This window comes from Glandiceps talaboti, chromosome 17, assembly GCF_964340395.1.
Source record: "Glandiceps talaboti chromosome 17, keGlaTala1.1, whole genome shotgun sequence".
Lineage (NCBI taxonomy): Eukaryota > Metazoa > Hemichordata > Enteropneusta > Spengelidae > Glandiceps > Glandiceps talaboti.
The window spans coordinates 12,090,875-12,109,241 of NC_135565.1; the positions used below are offsets into that span (position 1 = coordinate 12,090,875).

General features: G+C 34.2%; 1 protein-coding gene across 1 annotated transcript in view; it reads left to right on the forward strand.

Annotated features, from left to right (window-relative positions):
- The first annotated feature begins 1,672 nt into the window (after positions 1 to 1,672).
- Positions 1,673 to 18,367, forward strand: part of LOC144448304 (von Willebrand factor-like) — a 17,885-nt gene continuing 1,190 nt past the window's right edge. Inside the window, exons 1-12 of the mRNA XM_078138491.1 lie at positions 1,673 to 1,895; positions 4,685 to 4,943; positions 6,785 to 6,899; positions 9,437 to 9,512; positions 10,712 to 10,816; positions 11,835 to 11,954; positions 12,780 to 12,905; positions 14,356 to 14,493; positions 15,184 to 15,303; positions 15,969 to 15,995; positions 16,658 to 16,902; positions 17,791 to 18,110. Coding sequence (XP_077994617.1) covers positions 6,795 to 6,899; positions 9,437 to 9,512; positions 10,712 to 10,816; positions 11,835 to 11,954; positions 12,780 to 12,905; positions 14,356 to 14,493; positions 15,184 to 15,303; positions 15,969 to 15,995; positions 16,658 to 16,902; positions 17,791 to 18,110 — 1,382 coding nt within the window. The 5' untranslated portion in view covers positions 1,673 to 1,895; positions 4,685 to 4,943; positions 6,785 to 6,794. The remainder of the gene's footprint in view (positions 1,896 to 4,684; positions 4,944 to 6,784; positions 6,900 to 9,436; positions 9,513 to 10,711; positions 10,817 to 11,834; positions 11,955 to 12,779; positions 12,906 to 14,355; positions 14,494 to 15,183; positions 15,304 to 15,968; positions 15,996 to 16,657; positions 16,903 to 17,790; positions 18,111 to 18,367) is intronic.

The window sequence follows — 18,367 nt, forward strand, 5'->3', positions numbered from 1 at the left end:
TTAGATGATAGGGAATGACGTAGATAATTTATTCATTCCATCGGGTTCCAACGTTCCAAGATGGAAAATATATTCCTCCTCCTACAACCACAAACCTGTCACTAAAGCAGACATATCAAGAACACTGTGATCGTTAGTAATGATACAGTTCCGATTCTTTTGTCTGTTAAGACGGAGATGATCAACAAAACTATCGGAAAGACAGCAAGTAATGCAATACATTACATCAATACTGGTGCAAGTAAATCTGCTCGTCTAAAAAAAACACCACCAACCAATGACCAGTATTAACTGCTCAGTTGAGGTTAACGCTACATTGTTTAGAATTTTTTGCTCGAATATGTACTGTTTGCAGCTGTGGTCATTGTACAACAAGATGTGTTGGTTACAACAATATGTGCTTTCCGTATTTTGCTGGGTGACGTGCGTGATTGCAGCGCCAGTTTGATATTTGTAAAGCACGCAATCGGGGCGCTCAGACGTAAACTGGTATACAATGCTTTTTTTTAACGCATTAGAAATAGTCATAACAGCTTAATTGCAGCGGTGCTTAATTCCAATATAATCCTCTATTCGGCGATTTTCAAATTGTATAGAATTTGTGTGTGTATTTTTAAATGCTTGTATTTATTCATATGTGTATTTGTCAGTTTGTCTTTTATGACTTCGATTTGTTTGAAAATGCTGTTTTTGAGTGTAAATTTCTTTTTGTCTATAGAATGTTTTATGAGCTTGTTTGCGTTCTTTTCTCTCCCTAAATAATGTTGTAATAATAATAATTAATAAACCAAACGTCATATACTACGTATACGTCGAGAACGATCATATACAAATGAACCAGGGTATTAAACTTGCAATCCATGGCGTTCTTATATCACATACGGCTGGCGTCGTAGTGCACAAATGTTCTTTCTATAATAATAAAAGAAATGAATTTAGAAATAATTTTAACTAAAAATACACACAATACCTCTAATCTGCTCCTACTATACTACGACCATGTGGAAACTTAAATTGGATATGCTATACAGAATAGAATAGAATAGAATAGAATAGAATAGAATAGAATAGAATAGAATAGAATAGAATAAAGAATAATATACTGAACACACTATCCTTACTCTGCGTCTATCAAATTGAACTATGCACGTCAGTTACGAGTGTTGTTGCTAGAAAAAGGGGACAGCAGTCTGTTGTTTCTTTTTTTCGACCCTGGGGTAGGCGACGAGTATCGACTGCACATTTTATAGCAAAATTACACTCATACACACATACATACATACATACATACATACATACATACATACATACATACATACATACATACAAACATACATACATACATACATACATACATACATACATACATATATATATATACATACGCACGCACGCACGCACACACACACACACACATATACACACATACACACACATACATGCATACATACATACATACATACATACATACATACATACATACATACATACATACCTATCAAATTCTTTTATTTCCAACATAAATGAATTTTATTTCCAACATAAATGAAAATAGCGTGTACAAGTTAAGTATTTACATAATTCCTTAACAGAATATACACACACACAATACCGTGCAGGAAATCATAGTGACTGTTGAGCGAGTTCTTCTAGCTGTTATGGTACCTACATTTCATTCTCCAAATTATATAGTATAGTTACTGAAATTTCATACAGCCATTCAAAATGTGAGATACTGTTCCAGTGAGATGATTGCATATTTTACAAGATTTAGAAGATTTAGATTTACAAGACTCTGGATAGTATAGGGTCACGAGACTTTTGCACTGTAAGAGATGTAAACGACCTCTCGCGACAAATGATCTCAGATTATCGTCAATCTTGTGATTACTGAGGTAAGTGGAAGATACACCATGGTTTACTTTCCCTGCCTCTCGAATCACTTTTCCCTGTGATGATTTCGCTTTAAACTCGGTTTGCTGTTGTAGCAGCTGCTGTTTAACTGTTGTATAAAATTTGTCTGGCGAATCGCAGGTTATTGATGACACTTCCTCGTCTACTGCCATTTCGTATCTGATGTATTTATTCCCTCCTTTAATCAAGGAGATGTGCTGACACTTGCACATTTCATAAAGATTGACCCAAACTGACTTTGGCCAATTAACTTTGGACTGCTTTGCAATGTTGCCGGTAACAACAAAACTGCAAAAATCATATCGCCGTGTTTAAATGGTATAGTTTATTGTTTCTCCATGTGTAACATGAGTGAATATCGTGCTGCTTGCTCATTGAGTTTTCGATACATGCATACATACATGCATACATACATAAGGTTTCTGGTGATGAGAAAGCTTTGAGGTTGAAGGAAGAAGAAATCATTTTCCGTCTTGGAACGCTGGAACCCCTTGGAATTAATAGATTATTCTCGTCTTTCCCAATCTAATTATCATGATTATTGGGTATTTTTTTAAATTCCAGGCGTATTCTATTGGGTTCTATTAGGTGCGTGCGAATTTAAGAACTTATCCCACGTATAACCGTTTATTTATATCACGCGCGGTTTTGTTCCATTATATTTAGAAATGTTCGGGTTTTCACCTGGCATTTCTCTGTCTCGCCAATTTTTCCTTTGAAAAAGAATATTTATTCGAAACGTCGGATTTAACAGCTATATACACGGACTGGTTTATTAGTTCCTTATGCATTCTACATACATACATACATACATACATACATACATACGTACGTACGTACGTACGTACATACATACATACATACATACATACATACATACATACATACATACATACATGCAATACAATACATATATATATACACACACACATATATACATATATATATATACACACACACACACACACACACACACACACACATATATATATATATATATATATATATATATATATATATATATATATATATATATATATAACTCTGGATAGTTAATGTCTACATGATGAAGTCTAGACCAAAATAGTCCAACGTTATACCGATTTGACGAAAACCAGGTTACACTACACTGCCACTATTATTCCATAAAAGATACAAAAGACGAAACATCAAGAAATCCATCAGAAATTGTATTACCATAATTGTAGGAACTCTATATATCTATTTCTATAGTTTAGTTGGTACACAATTGTTTGTAAATTCATATTACCAACCAGGTATCATGACCATGTCAAATTTGGAAAAAAAAATGCAAGAACAAAATTTAGGTAAAACAGCAGTACAATTGATACAAAAGCAACAGCCGGTGGCACCGATGACGATTGTATCAGTTTGTTTATACCTAATTAGGTGTTGAAGATATAAATTACATTAATAGTCGGATCGTTAATTTTTGTAGTGTTCTACCAGTAAGCAGAGTTATGGGATCAGGGGCTCCTGCGATTAGAAATACTTTGATAAATTATCAACACTAAGTACATTAAAGTTTTTGCATCAAACTTGTCTCGTACCTGCTTACCACAACCAAGCAAACGTCCTGGTGTTTTGGAGTAGGTTGTGTATGAGAAAATGGAACTCAAGTCAAAATCCCTTCCGCATTATACTACTCGCTTTGTAAAACACACACCTCTTAGTTATTCAACAGTTTTCTCGTTATCTATCCATATAGCAGAAAATAGGTTTCTAAATGAAATTAAATTTTTTATACGAATAGTCACATTCATTGACCCTATTTCTGAACATCATCTGAAAAGTCAAGGTATCATTGAGTGAGTGTATCATGAGTAGATTTGTATAACAATCAGTGAATGCATTCATCATACACATATAACTAATGTGATACACTTAACTGTTTCATACATTAACATCATATGCAATGAAACATATACAGCAAAGGTCGTTTATCTCCTTTGTTATAATTGCGCCAACAGGTATACACAACAAAAATTCTATACTTGAGTATTTTTCTTGCAACAGTTATTTTCTATATTTGCTGGAAACTCTTTTCTGTTCAACAATCACATATGGTCACAGTTTATTGGTTGTATTACTTTTGAACTGGAATTTAAAACAGATACATATATTGCGATGGAAAAATATAATTCCATGGACACGCACACTTATATTGGAAGACGTTGAAATCGGTATTTTCTACTAAGCCGTACCAATTAATATATTTACGTCTTTGTGGACGTGCAAGTGATTTAAAGTAACCCTTGCCTGCATGTGAAAGCACTTGTAACTGTAAATAACTGTATTATAGTATTTATATCTTGTTACTGCTTATTTCCTCTCTCTTTATTTTGGAAGGTTTTTTGTACATTTTATTTTTGTCATCGATTTCGAAATGCCAATTTAAATATGTAGTTATTTTACTTTCGAACAGTTGGGAGGCTGACCTTATTGTTAAAACTATTTCGAAACAAAATAAAATGCATATAAATATATATATATATATATATATATATATATATATATATATATATATATATATATATATATATATATATATATATATATTATATATATATATATTATATATATATGATTAAATAGCTAATTAAATATATAAATAAATAAATAATAAATAAAAATACAAAGAAGCATTGAAATTTACTTTTTAAGGTTGATTTTTGAAAACTAACATGTAGCAAACTATCACTCATACTTACTGGATGAATTTATGTTTTTGTTGTATTTACAATTATAGATCGTTTAAGGACTAATTACACAAAGTCGTTATATTGGATTGGAATTATTCACTCTTCTGTTGTCATATGGATTAGTACCCATCAGCTGTAACCAATGAAAGAACGAAGACATGACGAGTTACACAATGGCATTATGTAAATGTATGTAAGTGATATCATTATTTCAGGCAATAAATTCTTTGCTGGACACTGTGGAATCAACAGTTCTCTTCGATCTGCTGATTGACGGCCCTGCGATAACGTTGCCGCGTTATACGGGTAAGAAATATACTTTTACCAGTTTCGATTTGATCACATTATTAACAGTACATTTTATTTACTCTGTATTGTGTCGATTTTCAGAAGATAGGCAGGATTTTAACTAAATTTTAAATAACATGAATACATAAATTAATACATAATATACTTCTAAGTTCTGCTAATCCATTTGATGATTAAGTTTTTAAACGATATTTGGAATATGCAGCAGATACACAATACTATTAGGAATCGGGTAAAAACCATGGATTGTTTGGCAACATGTGGATTTCCTCTTACAAAAGTTAAACGTAAGAAGTTTCAAATAGTACACATTGTTTTAATTTGCCATTCTACCAATAATACACTTCAACGTGGCTGTTTAATAAAAAGGATTCAAGTTACTACTAAATGAAACTGGTTTCAAATAATAGTTACCCCAATATTTCTAGGGGGCTTGGAATTTCCTCGTTACCACATGTTCACTTGTGTGTGTACTTTTTTTTATGATTGATACAGTTGCCGTCTATTCACAGTTGTTAAAATTGTTTGGAATAACTGTCTGCAATCTTATATTTGTAAATATATAAAGGTAAAATAAATTTGCATCGCTGATTTTGATATTTCTCTATTAAACATGTAAACAAACTTACTAATATGGTCCAGAGGTAATATGATCGTGTGGGCTATTACTCGTATTAGTGTTGCTCACATACATAAAAAAGAACATCACTATGCACAGATGTAACAGTAAACTAAGTTATTAAAGGTATTCTACAAAAGTTCTTACAATGCTGATACACAGTTATCATAGTTACAAAGTTACTATAAATATTCACAAAGTATCTATTGCTTAATAAAGGATACCAAGCGTTAAAGTATTCCACACAATTCTAACGATGATACACCAGGTGATCACTAGTTGTAGGGTTTCAACAGCTGGTAATCGCGACGGCTTGTTCATCAATCGTACGACACACAACTACAGCAACTATACCTCTATACAGCAATTGTAGAATTAGGTAATTAGGAAAGTGTTCGATGATAGGAAATAGCAATCAATGAAGGTAATCACACAGGATAGCGTTCACAGTCGTTGATAATTACAGGAAATGGCTAACATAGCACATATTCAGAACTTGGCTAACTATATGAGACAATGACAAAAGACTGTCACATTTGCATATATAACGCACATCGTCTCCCCGAGAATACAGAATAGTTGACCAAGAAATCAAAAGTATCGACGAGTCAAACTTCTTGTAGAACTATCTGATTATTAACAATCTGGAAATCTGATGTTCCGGTGATGACTGGAACATGCCACGATAAAGAGATTTAAGGGTTTCGTTGTTATACTAACCATGTGATACTAAATCAAGTATAATATCATATGCATTGGTACTTGCAAATACTACCAAAGCCCCTACATTTACATTTAGCAACACTAATTACGAATTAGTATCCAAATGAGGCTACAAAAATATTGTTTTCCTCCGTAACGAATGGTTTAGTCCAACCATCTTGTTACACAATATACACACACATATTTACGTGTACGGCGACCTTAACAATCTCAATTTTATCAGTCACCTGATGATCGCTGAGGAAGCGTGAAACTCCCAGTAACGACTTATAACATCCTTATTCTTTGAATTTAGTCTATAATGCTCTTCTACTAATATTGCATCGGGCAATGTTCTCTCCAGTGAGACACTTATATGAATAATTTATATATGAATATATATATATATATATATATATATATATATATATATATATATATATATATATATATATATATATATATATATATATATATATATATATATTACTGAAATATAAACGTTTATACATTACAGATATTGTTAAATGCAGACGAAACGAGTTTTTAACATGACACGTAAGTTGTTGGCAGTGCTACTCGTGTTGGTGACGATGTCATATTATGGGATGGCGAATAGTATTTATAACGAGGTTGGTTTATAGATTTCTTTGAGCTCTAAAATGTTAAGACCTAAGCTTTCATAATGTCTTTTCGTTCTAAACTATTTTATAGCAATATCTGATATCTGATTACTGAGGACAAAAATGTTTTATCATCATAGGGAAATTCAAAAGTGATGCGCTGACATGGTATTCTTTTTTGAAGCTCATTGATACTGATCAATATGATTGAGAAGAAAATTGTCATACGTAAAGTTCTGACAATTTATACATAATGTACATAAAACACTGGATATTGATTACGTGTATCTATAGATCCTTTGTGAAAGACACTGTTCCTAACATTTCAACTTACAAAAATGTGAATATTATGACAAATAGATATGGCGGCCATCCAGTTAAATTATGATAGTCACAAAAGAAAGTAATGTACATACTGAACTTCAGTATCTGACATTTGTGCCAAGTTTGGTTGAAATAGGCATGCATCTTTAATGTTCAACCCAGACGACACTATAGTGCACAGCGCTGGATTAAAATCTGTTTTACTACACCCTACCACACGTTGGTAACTCACCTAATGTATTTAGTGTTAAAAGTCATTTTGTTAGTTAGGTCTTGCAGAAAGTAAATTATGGTGGCAAGGGGTTAAGTGAAAAGGTGTGGCTGCTCTCCCACAATTATGATATACTACACTTGAATTTAGCACATACTTGTCAGATGTGTACATATACACTTTAAATGCTTTGTTTATTTGACCTTGAACATAGGGGTCGAGGTCAAACGTCAATGTCTCATTAGAAAACTAAATATGGATGTAGACACTCCAATCAGGTTTCTAGCTATTAAGCCTTCAGAGTTAATAATGTGCCATATCTGAATTTTTGCGATAAAAATTACCGCCATTTGATTGTTAGGGTAGCAAAGCAAAATGATGTGCATATGTGGACTACAGTATTTGCCACGTGTGCCTGGTGTGGTTGTAATTGGCCCATGCATGTCAAATGCGTACATATAGACTTTTAGTACCTTTGGTCATTGACTTTGGGCATTAAGGTTAAGGTTAAAGAACAACATGTTATTGGAAAGCTCATCATAGATAATATGGGGTAAAACTCAAATGAGGTCTCTATCTATAATGCTTCCAGCTGCAGGCAAAATCTGAATTTTTGAAACAAGCATGGTCGCTATTCAGCCGTTACCACAAAGGCCGCGCAAAAGAGTGACATGCATATGCTGACTGTAGTATCTGACGTTTGTTCCACGTTTGGTGAAATAGGTCAGCGCATGCCTCAGATACAGGTGATCACAGATGCACAGTCGGACGGGACCCAACATATAATCCCCTCCGTGCTTCGCAATTTAATAATTAGCAATGATTAGCAATAATCATTCATAGGTATTACCTACAAAATATGTGAATACCAATACAATCAAACATTCAAGAAATGGAAAACAAATCTTTTAATATCAATGTTTTCATTTCATCTCTGAACAAAGATGTACATCAATTATTCATAATTCATCATAATATTTTTAACATTTCATATTCAGGTATTTCATTGTTGTAGCTGTCAGAAATTACAGCATCTAAAGATGCAAAGAATGATGATGATTATTATTATTGTTATTATTATTATTACTACTAGTTTTAATTATGCACCACTTATATTCTGGCATTAAATAATGGGAGTACTATTATCTCAAACTTGTACATATATTAACAAATCTGGCATTGACAGATTTGGTTATATTTAGAAGTTCTTGTAAGCAAACCTTTTGTCATTCAGAAAACTAGTTTAACTTTATAGACAAAGATATATATAATGAGAGAAATGAGATTTTTAAAACGAACCTTGATGTATAGTTAAATGTCACAGTACTCCATGGGGACTTCTTATAAGCTAACGGACTGGTGTATGGTGTAACGTGACAGTCCCTGTTCCACGTACGGTCCCTGGCTACACGCGGCATATGTCTACAGTTCAAAATGTTGACACAAAGTGTTCATCCTGAGCCCAGCTGGTTCTAAATAATTGTATTTTTAAGTGATCAGATGTCACTGTCTCTTAAAATTCTTTCCGATTACATTTTGTATTCCCATGACTAAAACATGTTCATGACTCATGTTCACAGCTAATTTTCCTGCTATGTGTTTCACAAGACAAAAACAGACACTTTTTTGGGTCTAAGTGAACCTTACCTTGAATAAAGATTATGTAAAAAAAATTGGATAAGATGCGCTTGGACTAGAATAGATTAGAGGAGACATGCTTAGAGAAGATTAGAATAAATAGAGTGAACTTTATTAGATTCGATTCGGTTAGTTAAGGTTGGGTTAGATTAGATTAGCTTATGACGGACGACATGACATGAGGTGACGTGACGTGAAACGACGCAACGTTATGCGACACGACACAACACAACACAACACAACACAACACAACACAACACTAGATTACATTAGGAAAGAATACACACCCGTGAGTTTACATATTCTGGTGTTGATGAAAATACAATTAGTTTATATGATGAATGCATATATGGGTTTTTTCTCTCTCCACAAGGAGCCCGAGGTGAAACATGAGATTATCAAAAAGTCATCTGATCGCCAAGAACGAGATGTCACATACATTGACAGGGGTAAGATCTTTATGATTTGTGGCTGATTTCAGAAGTGTTATGGACACATTTTCATGCAAACAATACGCAAATCCTTTCAAATTATATAAATACTCATGCACTTCTTGAAATACGTAGTTCAAGGTAAATAAGGATAGAATAAGGTCAATCAATGTCTACAAGTAACTACTTTCATTTCACCAGAGCGAAAAGATGAAGTAAATGTTGAATTTCCTATGTATGTATGTATGTATGTATGTATGTATGTATGTATGTATGTATGTATGTATGTGTGCATGTATGTATGTATGTATGTATGTATGTATGTATGTATGTATGTATGTATACATGCATGCATGCATGCATGCATGCATGTATGTATGTATGTATGTATGTATGAATGTATGTATGTATGCATGCATGCGTGTATGTATGTATGAATGTATGTGTGTATGTATGTATGTACAGTATGTATGTATGTACAGTATGTATGTATGTATGTATGTATGTATGTATGTATATGTGTGTGTGCGTGCGTGCGTGCGTGCATCCATCCATGTAGGTAGGTAGGTAGGTGTGTGTGTGTGTAGGTAGGTAGGTAGGTAGGTATGTCTGCATGCATGCATGCATGCATGCATGTATGTATGTATGTATGTATGTATGTATGTATGCATGTATGTATGTATGTATGTATGTATGCATGTATGTATTTGTGTATGTACAAGTATGTATGTATGTATGTATGTATGTATGTATGTGTGTGTGTGCATGTGTGTGTGTATGTATGTATGTATGTATGTATATGTGTGTGTGCGTGCGTGCGTGCGTGCATCCATCCATGTAGGTAGGTAGGTAGGTGTGTGTGTAGGTAGGTAGGTAGGTAGGTATGTCTGCATGCATGCATGCATGCATGCATGTATGTATGTATGTATGTATGTATGTATGTATGTATGCATGTATGTATGTATGTATGTATGTATGTATGTATGTATGCATGTATGTATTTGTGTATGTACATGTATGTATGTATGTATGTATGTATGTATGTATGTATGTGTGTGTGTGCATGTGTGTGTGCATGTGTGTGTGTATGTATGTATGTGTGTGTGTGTGTGTGCATGTGTGTGTGATTGACTCTTGACATGTTGGAGCCTTATATAGACATTTGTTTACGTTCAGACAGATTCTTTTGTAACCAAATTAACCTTTTGTTAATCTAGTTATTTACTGTGACTCTGTCGTTGGAGGTACTTGTTTGGATGTTTGCGGTCCCGAACACGTTAGAAGAAATGCTTATTGTAAAAAAGGTCAATTTTGTTGTGTAGGTGAGTAATCCCATTTATGTAATATAGTTCAAGGTCCGTACAAATAAATGGCATTTTTTGTTATCAGCTAAAAGGTGTAGCTGAAAGGCGATTTGCTTGCTAGATGTGACAATGACAGACGTATTTAGAATCAGTTATTATAACATAAGAAATATGAATTTTGTCTGTATTGTATTCTGCCAACCGTGGTATAGTGAGAATTTACATATATTAAACAAATAACTTCAATGGTGTAAATGCTATACATACTATAAATGTTTTGTGAACGACACAACAGTGAATTGACTACTGTTACATGTACACTTAATGCGAAGGGAACGGACAGAATTTATGTCGAGGGAGGAGGGATGAGGAGCTGATGATAAGCTTATCTGAAGTGGGGTTGGACGGGGTTATTCTGATTGTGTGTAGGGACCTTGAAGTATGTTGCTCTTGATTTGTGGCTATTGAAACCAAATTTAACCTTTTAAAACTAGCATTACTTGTGGCTTTAAATTATGTGTATGGTTCGGTATTTTATAACTCTAAATATCTTCCTACGTGTCCTGATTTTCAAATTTGAAAAACAAACGTTCTGCTGACAGCAGCCATCGTGGTAATGCTAATCTCTACCCAATCAAGATGGACGGAGTGACCAACCTGGCAAATTAATTTTAAGAAAAGTTCATAAAGCTAAATGATAAATTTTGTATTTCTCCTTGGAAATACCAATTGTACCTGTAAGGACATCTACTCGGACTCTGAATTCGATTGTCAATCATAGTTACTTTGAATGCAGTGCATTAGTATGCGTGCTGGTAGGGGTGTACCATATAATTACATATTTAGCGAACCCATTGTACGTGGCTGGGGGGGGGGGTCGCTTGGCAAATTCTAGTTGGGTTAATTCCTGGGGGTTCATGTTGTTTGTGAACGCGACGCCCCTTCCTGTAAATTCTCGTCGTTCTCTAACAATGTAATATTCTAGAAGAGCGCTAGTAATGTTCGGACAAAAACATATTCCTATATATTTTTACAGTTGAATCATGCGACAACTGTACAAGCGGAGGTTGCTTTAAAACTGGCACGATAGGATTGATTGAAACCCCTAGTCCGACGTGTTCCAAGGATTGTCCTGCCGGCCGGATTTGTGGGTGGCGTGAGTAAACTTTCAATACTTGTATTAAATACGACTGTATGTAATATTTGCCTGACTGACTATTAACATACTCAAGGTTGGCGATGACGTGACCAATGGATTTCGTTAGATAAATGTTATGTCACATTATTTATACCCCCCCCCCCCCCGAAAAAAAATAGTCTTTATTTCAATAGAACAGGCAGATAACCAGATATTTTGTGTTACTTAATGTAGGATTTCAAACAAAACCTTATTCTAAGACTATTTTCTATCCTCCACCGTTGTTCCATCACCATGAACTAGTACTAATGGTCTTACACTGATAGAGGCCCGGGTATATTAACAAGACAGGCGAGATTAGAACCCCACTGACCTAAGGGCCTTCAGTAATAAATTACAGAAAATCAGATCCGGTCTGTGGCATAAAATGTAACCCTCTCCCCTCGTTTTTTCTAGAGGTAACCCTTCCTCAATTTCCTTCCTCTGAATGTGAACCTCCCCCTGTTCGAATATTTCACTAAAAAAAATCATTTTTATTTATCATCGCCTCCATGTGGCGTAGTTGTCAGAGCTCAAGATTAGTAGTCAGGAGGTCCTTGTTGCGAATCCCACTAGAGTCAGGGTAGTCTTGGGTAGTACGTTTTCACCACAGTGATAGTTTTTGAAGGCATTTGACATGAAAAACAAAACTTTGTATTATAGCATTGCTGATTTGTTTATGTTCAAGCAGACTAGACAGCATTCCAACGCCATAGTTGTCCGTACTACCCATAACTCATAGGTACCGGAAATAGTGGCGTTAATACCGCTTACTGCGTTGCTGTATGTTTTTGTTTCGAACAGGAAGTTGCGAGAGATGCGGTGGGGACTGTTACACTGAATGTCCTGCAGGGTTCAGAGAACTGCATTTCACACACGAGTACGTGTGTCCCTGTGTAGATGAAGGCATGAAGTGTTGTGAGCCAATCTGTAAGTCAGAAAATGCTCTAAATGTTTCATACAGCTGGCTTTTTGATCAACATACTCAGAAAGTAATCCTCTTTCTACAGGAAGGGGGGATATTTGTTTGTACACAAAAACATCCTACAGAATTAAGATCTAATCTGATGTTGACAACTTATCATCACACACCGTTAGTTGAGAATTGTGTACAATAACGCAACTGATGTCTGCCCGAAAGGTGACTCTGCAGTGTTATAGCTTTCATAGAGTATTTGTCACCCATTTGGTATTAAAGCGGAGTTCCATGTGCTTCAACTTAAAGTTTTTAAAAACACAAGACAACAATAATCAATTTAAAGCTACACTATCTGCAACTAGACCATTTTACCTTCCGTAAGAAGGTCATGTTATGCTTTTGTTTGTTTGTTTGTTTGTTTGTTTGTTTGTTTGTCTCTTTGTCTGTCTGTTTGTCTATCTATCTGACTGTTTGTCGCTATGTGAATATATGTATCTTTCTGTGGACACGAAGGGGTATATCGAGTATAGTACCTATGGCTCAAAACTTCAGGAAAAATATCTATAGGTCTTTCTCTTAGGGAAGTAATCTAGTTTACATCTAGTTTGAAACTGTTTTGGTACATAAAATGACCTACGCAATATGTTGTATGTTGAAAACACAATATCATACTGAACAGTATTGCATTACTTGCGTGTAAAGTTGTTTGTGTAGCTGTTCACATACAGTTTACAATGGTACAATAAATCGTACGAAATTGATTGTTTTGGTCTGTACCCTAAATTCAGCATGCCAACGCAATCACAATTTCAAGCTATTACTGCACTACTAATGGAATGGATATAAATCTTATATAATAATAATATTTTTGATAATAATGACTTTAATTTGAATATTAACCACCCTACCTGGGATAGGTTTTTATGTTGGGTTCAAAGAAGGGGGTCATTTTATGAACATATGTTGCCATGGTAACCAAAATCACCATAATATGTTAATATTTTTTTCAAAATTTGACATAAAACATTGAAAAAATATAATACATTGAAAAAATGGCCTTATTTTACACATGTATGAGTTAGTGCTACCTGGTGTAACATAAATTGTATAAAATTGGATAGCTGTTTCCATGGAAACATATGGTAGACATGAAAATTATGTTTTCGTTATATACACATACATCTCACAAATAACATTATAAATCTGATAAATATCTTTTTATTTGCACATTGACTCCACTACAAATGGTAGTTTTATATATATATATATATATATATATATATATATATATATATATATATATATATATATATATATATATATATATATATATATATATATATATATATATATATATATATATATATATATATATATATATATATATAACGAAAACGATTACACTCCATTTGCAGTTAGTTCATTTTTAAACGAATTAATTTTGATCTGTTCTCATTTCAGTCGATTGCGAGACGAAAGTTACCGGTGCTACTTGCAAAGCTGAATGTGCTGAAAACGAAAGACAAGTGTCTGAACTTCAACTATTTGCAGGAATCATCACCCTTGGATGTTATAATAATTTTAAATGTTGCCTGCCAGGTGTGTATGTGAATTCGATTGATTAATCTTTGTCACCTTTTATCTCAGTTTTGATATTATCTATTATGATGAGACCTGATGTCAAAGAATTCAAGGTGGTTTGCATTAGTATTTTTAAAGAAGTTTCATAGGATAAACTCTTAAGATTGTCATTTCTTTCTTTCCAAAGTTTGCATATGCCGTAAGTATGACTTTATTGGCATGCTATCAATGAAATTGTATGTCAATTTTATCATCTCCATATGTTATAAGACACACTCGGCACATTGTACTCAAAACAGTTTGTTCATTCTTTTTCCTGGTATATAAATGCATGGATAGAGTTTCTATTTTCTATACATTTATATTCATAGATAATGGTAATATTCTTCACATTTGACGACGCACTAGCTAGTAGACTAAGTCCTTACAAGTTGTAAAAGTAATGAATGACTAATTAGAGTGAATGAAAGGTTTGGCGTAGAAGGTGTAAACGTAGTATTCATAGTAGTGGTGTGGCACCAAATGCAATTATATTAGAAGTACTTGTCGATGTAGTAGGACTTGTATAGTTGGATCGGAGTAGTTATTAAGACTTGCATGATTAGATTGTCATTACTAGACCTTGCTCGCACCTATCAATTTCTAACATTCTTAATTTTGATTTGCATCACACATCGACTAATTCAAACTCTCCTGTGATTCACTCAGAACATGATACTTCTTGTGAGGCAACTTACCCTGGTCGCGGTGTCTGCTTAGAAGGAGGATGTCTCTCGTGGATGATCGAGAAATCTGGACTTTGCACGGGTGGTTGTGTCTGCTGTGTAGGTAATAAGCATTTACATCTTTCTATACGTACTTAAAAACGCAATCATGCTTGTTCTTATAAACTGTATTTCTTAATTTTCTACAGTTATATATCTAATATAGAGAAGATAAAATATGTAATACTGCTGAAAACAGGACATACATTTAACTAGAGATTTTTGGTTTAATTTAACTAAGGCCAAATGAAAAAGTTGTTTGGTTCCGGTTACTGGACCCCATCTAGTTTTTCACACTGACCCTAAACTTTTTTATGTATTCGAGAAAAATAATAATGAAATCACGTAAATCGTGAAGTCTCGCAAGAAATAGTGGATGCGGAAATTGACATCAACTTAAAAAGACAATATAAAATTATTCAGAGACCATTTGGAAAACAATGGAAAACCTGAACTAGACACTCATACAAGAAAAAGAATATATAATAAAATAAGAAATCTACCTATCCCTCCTATTTTAAAATTGAATGTAATCGGAACCACACATTTGTTTACGCCTAATCATAGATGTTCTCTTTATTGTAATCAGAAACAATTAGCAGACATACGCACATATAAATAATTGGTGCTATTTTCTAACTAGTTTTCCTCTTCAGAAAGACTATATGATTTGTTTACATATTCCTAATACTTGCCATTTTCTCCATTCACTTCTTAATACAATTCTAGCAAAACTTCCACCGGGACCGGGAAGAGGTATGACGCTATAATTATTTTGGCAAAAGATAAACTTTATTTAATCATTCCCCATATTGAATGAAGAGTTCACGATAAGGGATAAGTTAATGTGTGTGTGTGTGTGTGTGTGTGTGTGTGTATGTATGTATTTATGTATGTAAATATGTATGTATGTATGTATGTATGTATGTATGTATGTATGTGTGTGTGTATGTATGTATGTATGTATGTATGTATGTATGTATGTATGTATGTATGTGCACGTTAACGCACGTGTGTATATGTATGTATATGTGTGTGCGCCAGTGTTTTGTATAATCACAGGGGGCAGCGAGCATGTGATAGATTAATCACCAAACAAACATGTACCCACCTACACACGCACGCACGCACGCACGCACACACACACACACACACACACATACATACATACATACATACATACATACATACATACATACATACATACATACATACATACATACATACATACATGGTAACGGTCGATGTGCTCACCAATGGTTAGGGGCTTCTGGATTTTAGTCAATTTGTTATACTATGTTATTATAGCAATATTAATTTGTTTACTTGAGAGCTTGTTAATAAGGAAAAATTCAAAGTTATACGTTTACAAACTATCTTTGAGACAAGACTAATTTAAATCTTTATTTTCGTATCAGGAGAGCCTGGAACTGGTGTTGGTGATCCATGGTATACAACTTTTGATGGTTACCGATATAATTTCATGGGCAGAAGTTATTGTTCTTATACACTGTTCCAACCGTGCAATTCTGAAGCCGAATATTCTGTATCTGTGTATTTGACGCCTGGTAAGAACGTGCAGGGAAAACCTGCAGAATTCATTTCTGGGATGACTGTTGAATACCGTGGTCATCGTGTCGAACTTCATTATGGTGACATTCTGGTAAGTTCAAGTTTGTTTATATCGTCAGATGTCTTTTCCGTGAGCTTGACCTGGTGTTATTTGCCAGCTGGAACGTGTTTCTTTGTTATATTTGCACCATAAACCAAACAATCATGATAGAGTTGAATATTAGGTTTATATATTGTATAAAAGATTGAGTGACCCCTCTCAAAAAACAACAAACACACACACACAAACACACACACAAACAAACAAACAAACAAACAAACAAACAAACAAACAAACAGAAAACGACGACGACGACGACGACGACGACAACGACGACGACAACAACAACAACTCCCATTGGCTTAAACACAAATACAGTGACGAGGCTTGGCATTCATATGATTTTGCTAGCTTCAACATTAAGAGTAGGACAATCCTTCCCTCTGTGTGTACGCAAATCACATATGAACAGGCTATGTTTTTGGTAAACTATCACATACAGATTACTCAGATTATGTTCTCACAATGGGTGATGAAACTGATGTGAGGTACATGAAGAAACTATAATATTATCTGTTAAAATATAAGTGCCAATCGGATTGAAATGCACAATTTTAGTGATAAATTTGAATTCAAGTTTTCATTAACTTTTTTCTTTACTATGAATGACAACATGTTTGCGAATGCCAATTCTCTGGCATATAGTGTTGATAAGTATCATGCTGAAGCAACTTTACGGGGATGAGTAGGGCTCGAAAGGTGGTATGATTTCGCCACTTTCACCCTGTCGGAAGCTAAGGGTAATAACAGTCTGTACAGGGATTGTGAACAGAAATAGCAACTTTGCATGCCCTTCTCTTTTCAGAAAAGTTTCAGAAAGTGTACACTCATAGTTCAGATTAATACCCTAGGTGTTTTACTACTGTTGATTTTGTGTAGGTCGATGGGAAGGAGCTGTCGTCTGACTATGATCTGCCGTTCAATATTACCGAACAGTTCTCCATTCCACGTGTTTTCCAAGGACGGCTAGAGGTGACGCTTGATTCCAAGTTTATGATCCGTTGGAATAAAGTTGGCAGTATTCATGCTGAGCTACACGAATCACAACATGGACAAGTGTGTGGGTTACTAGGTAACGCAGATGGAGATGATGAAAACGACTTGCTCCTGCATCCATACACAACACAGTTGAAATTTGGCGAAACCACACTGAAGGATGACATCGAAGCATTTGGTGAAAGCTGGCTTGTTCCAGGAAGGTAAATCATTCATCATTGATTTTGCATACATACATAAATACATACATCATAGTACATACATGAATACACATACATACATACATACATACATACATACATACATACATACATACATACATACATACATACATACATACATACACACACACACACACACATACATACACACATACACACATACATACATACATACATACATACATACATACATACATATATGCACACACATACATACACACATACATACATACATACAT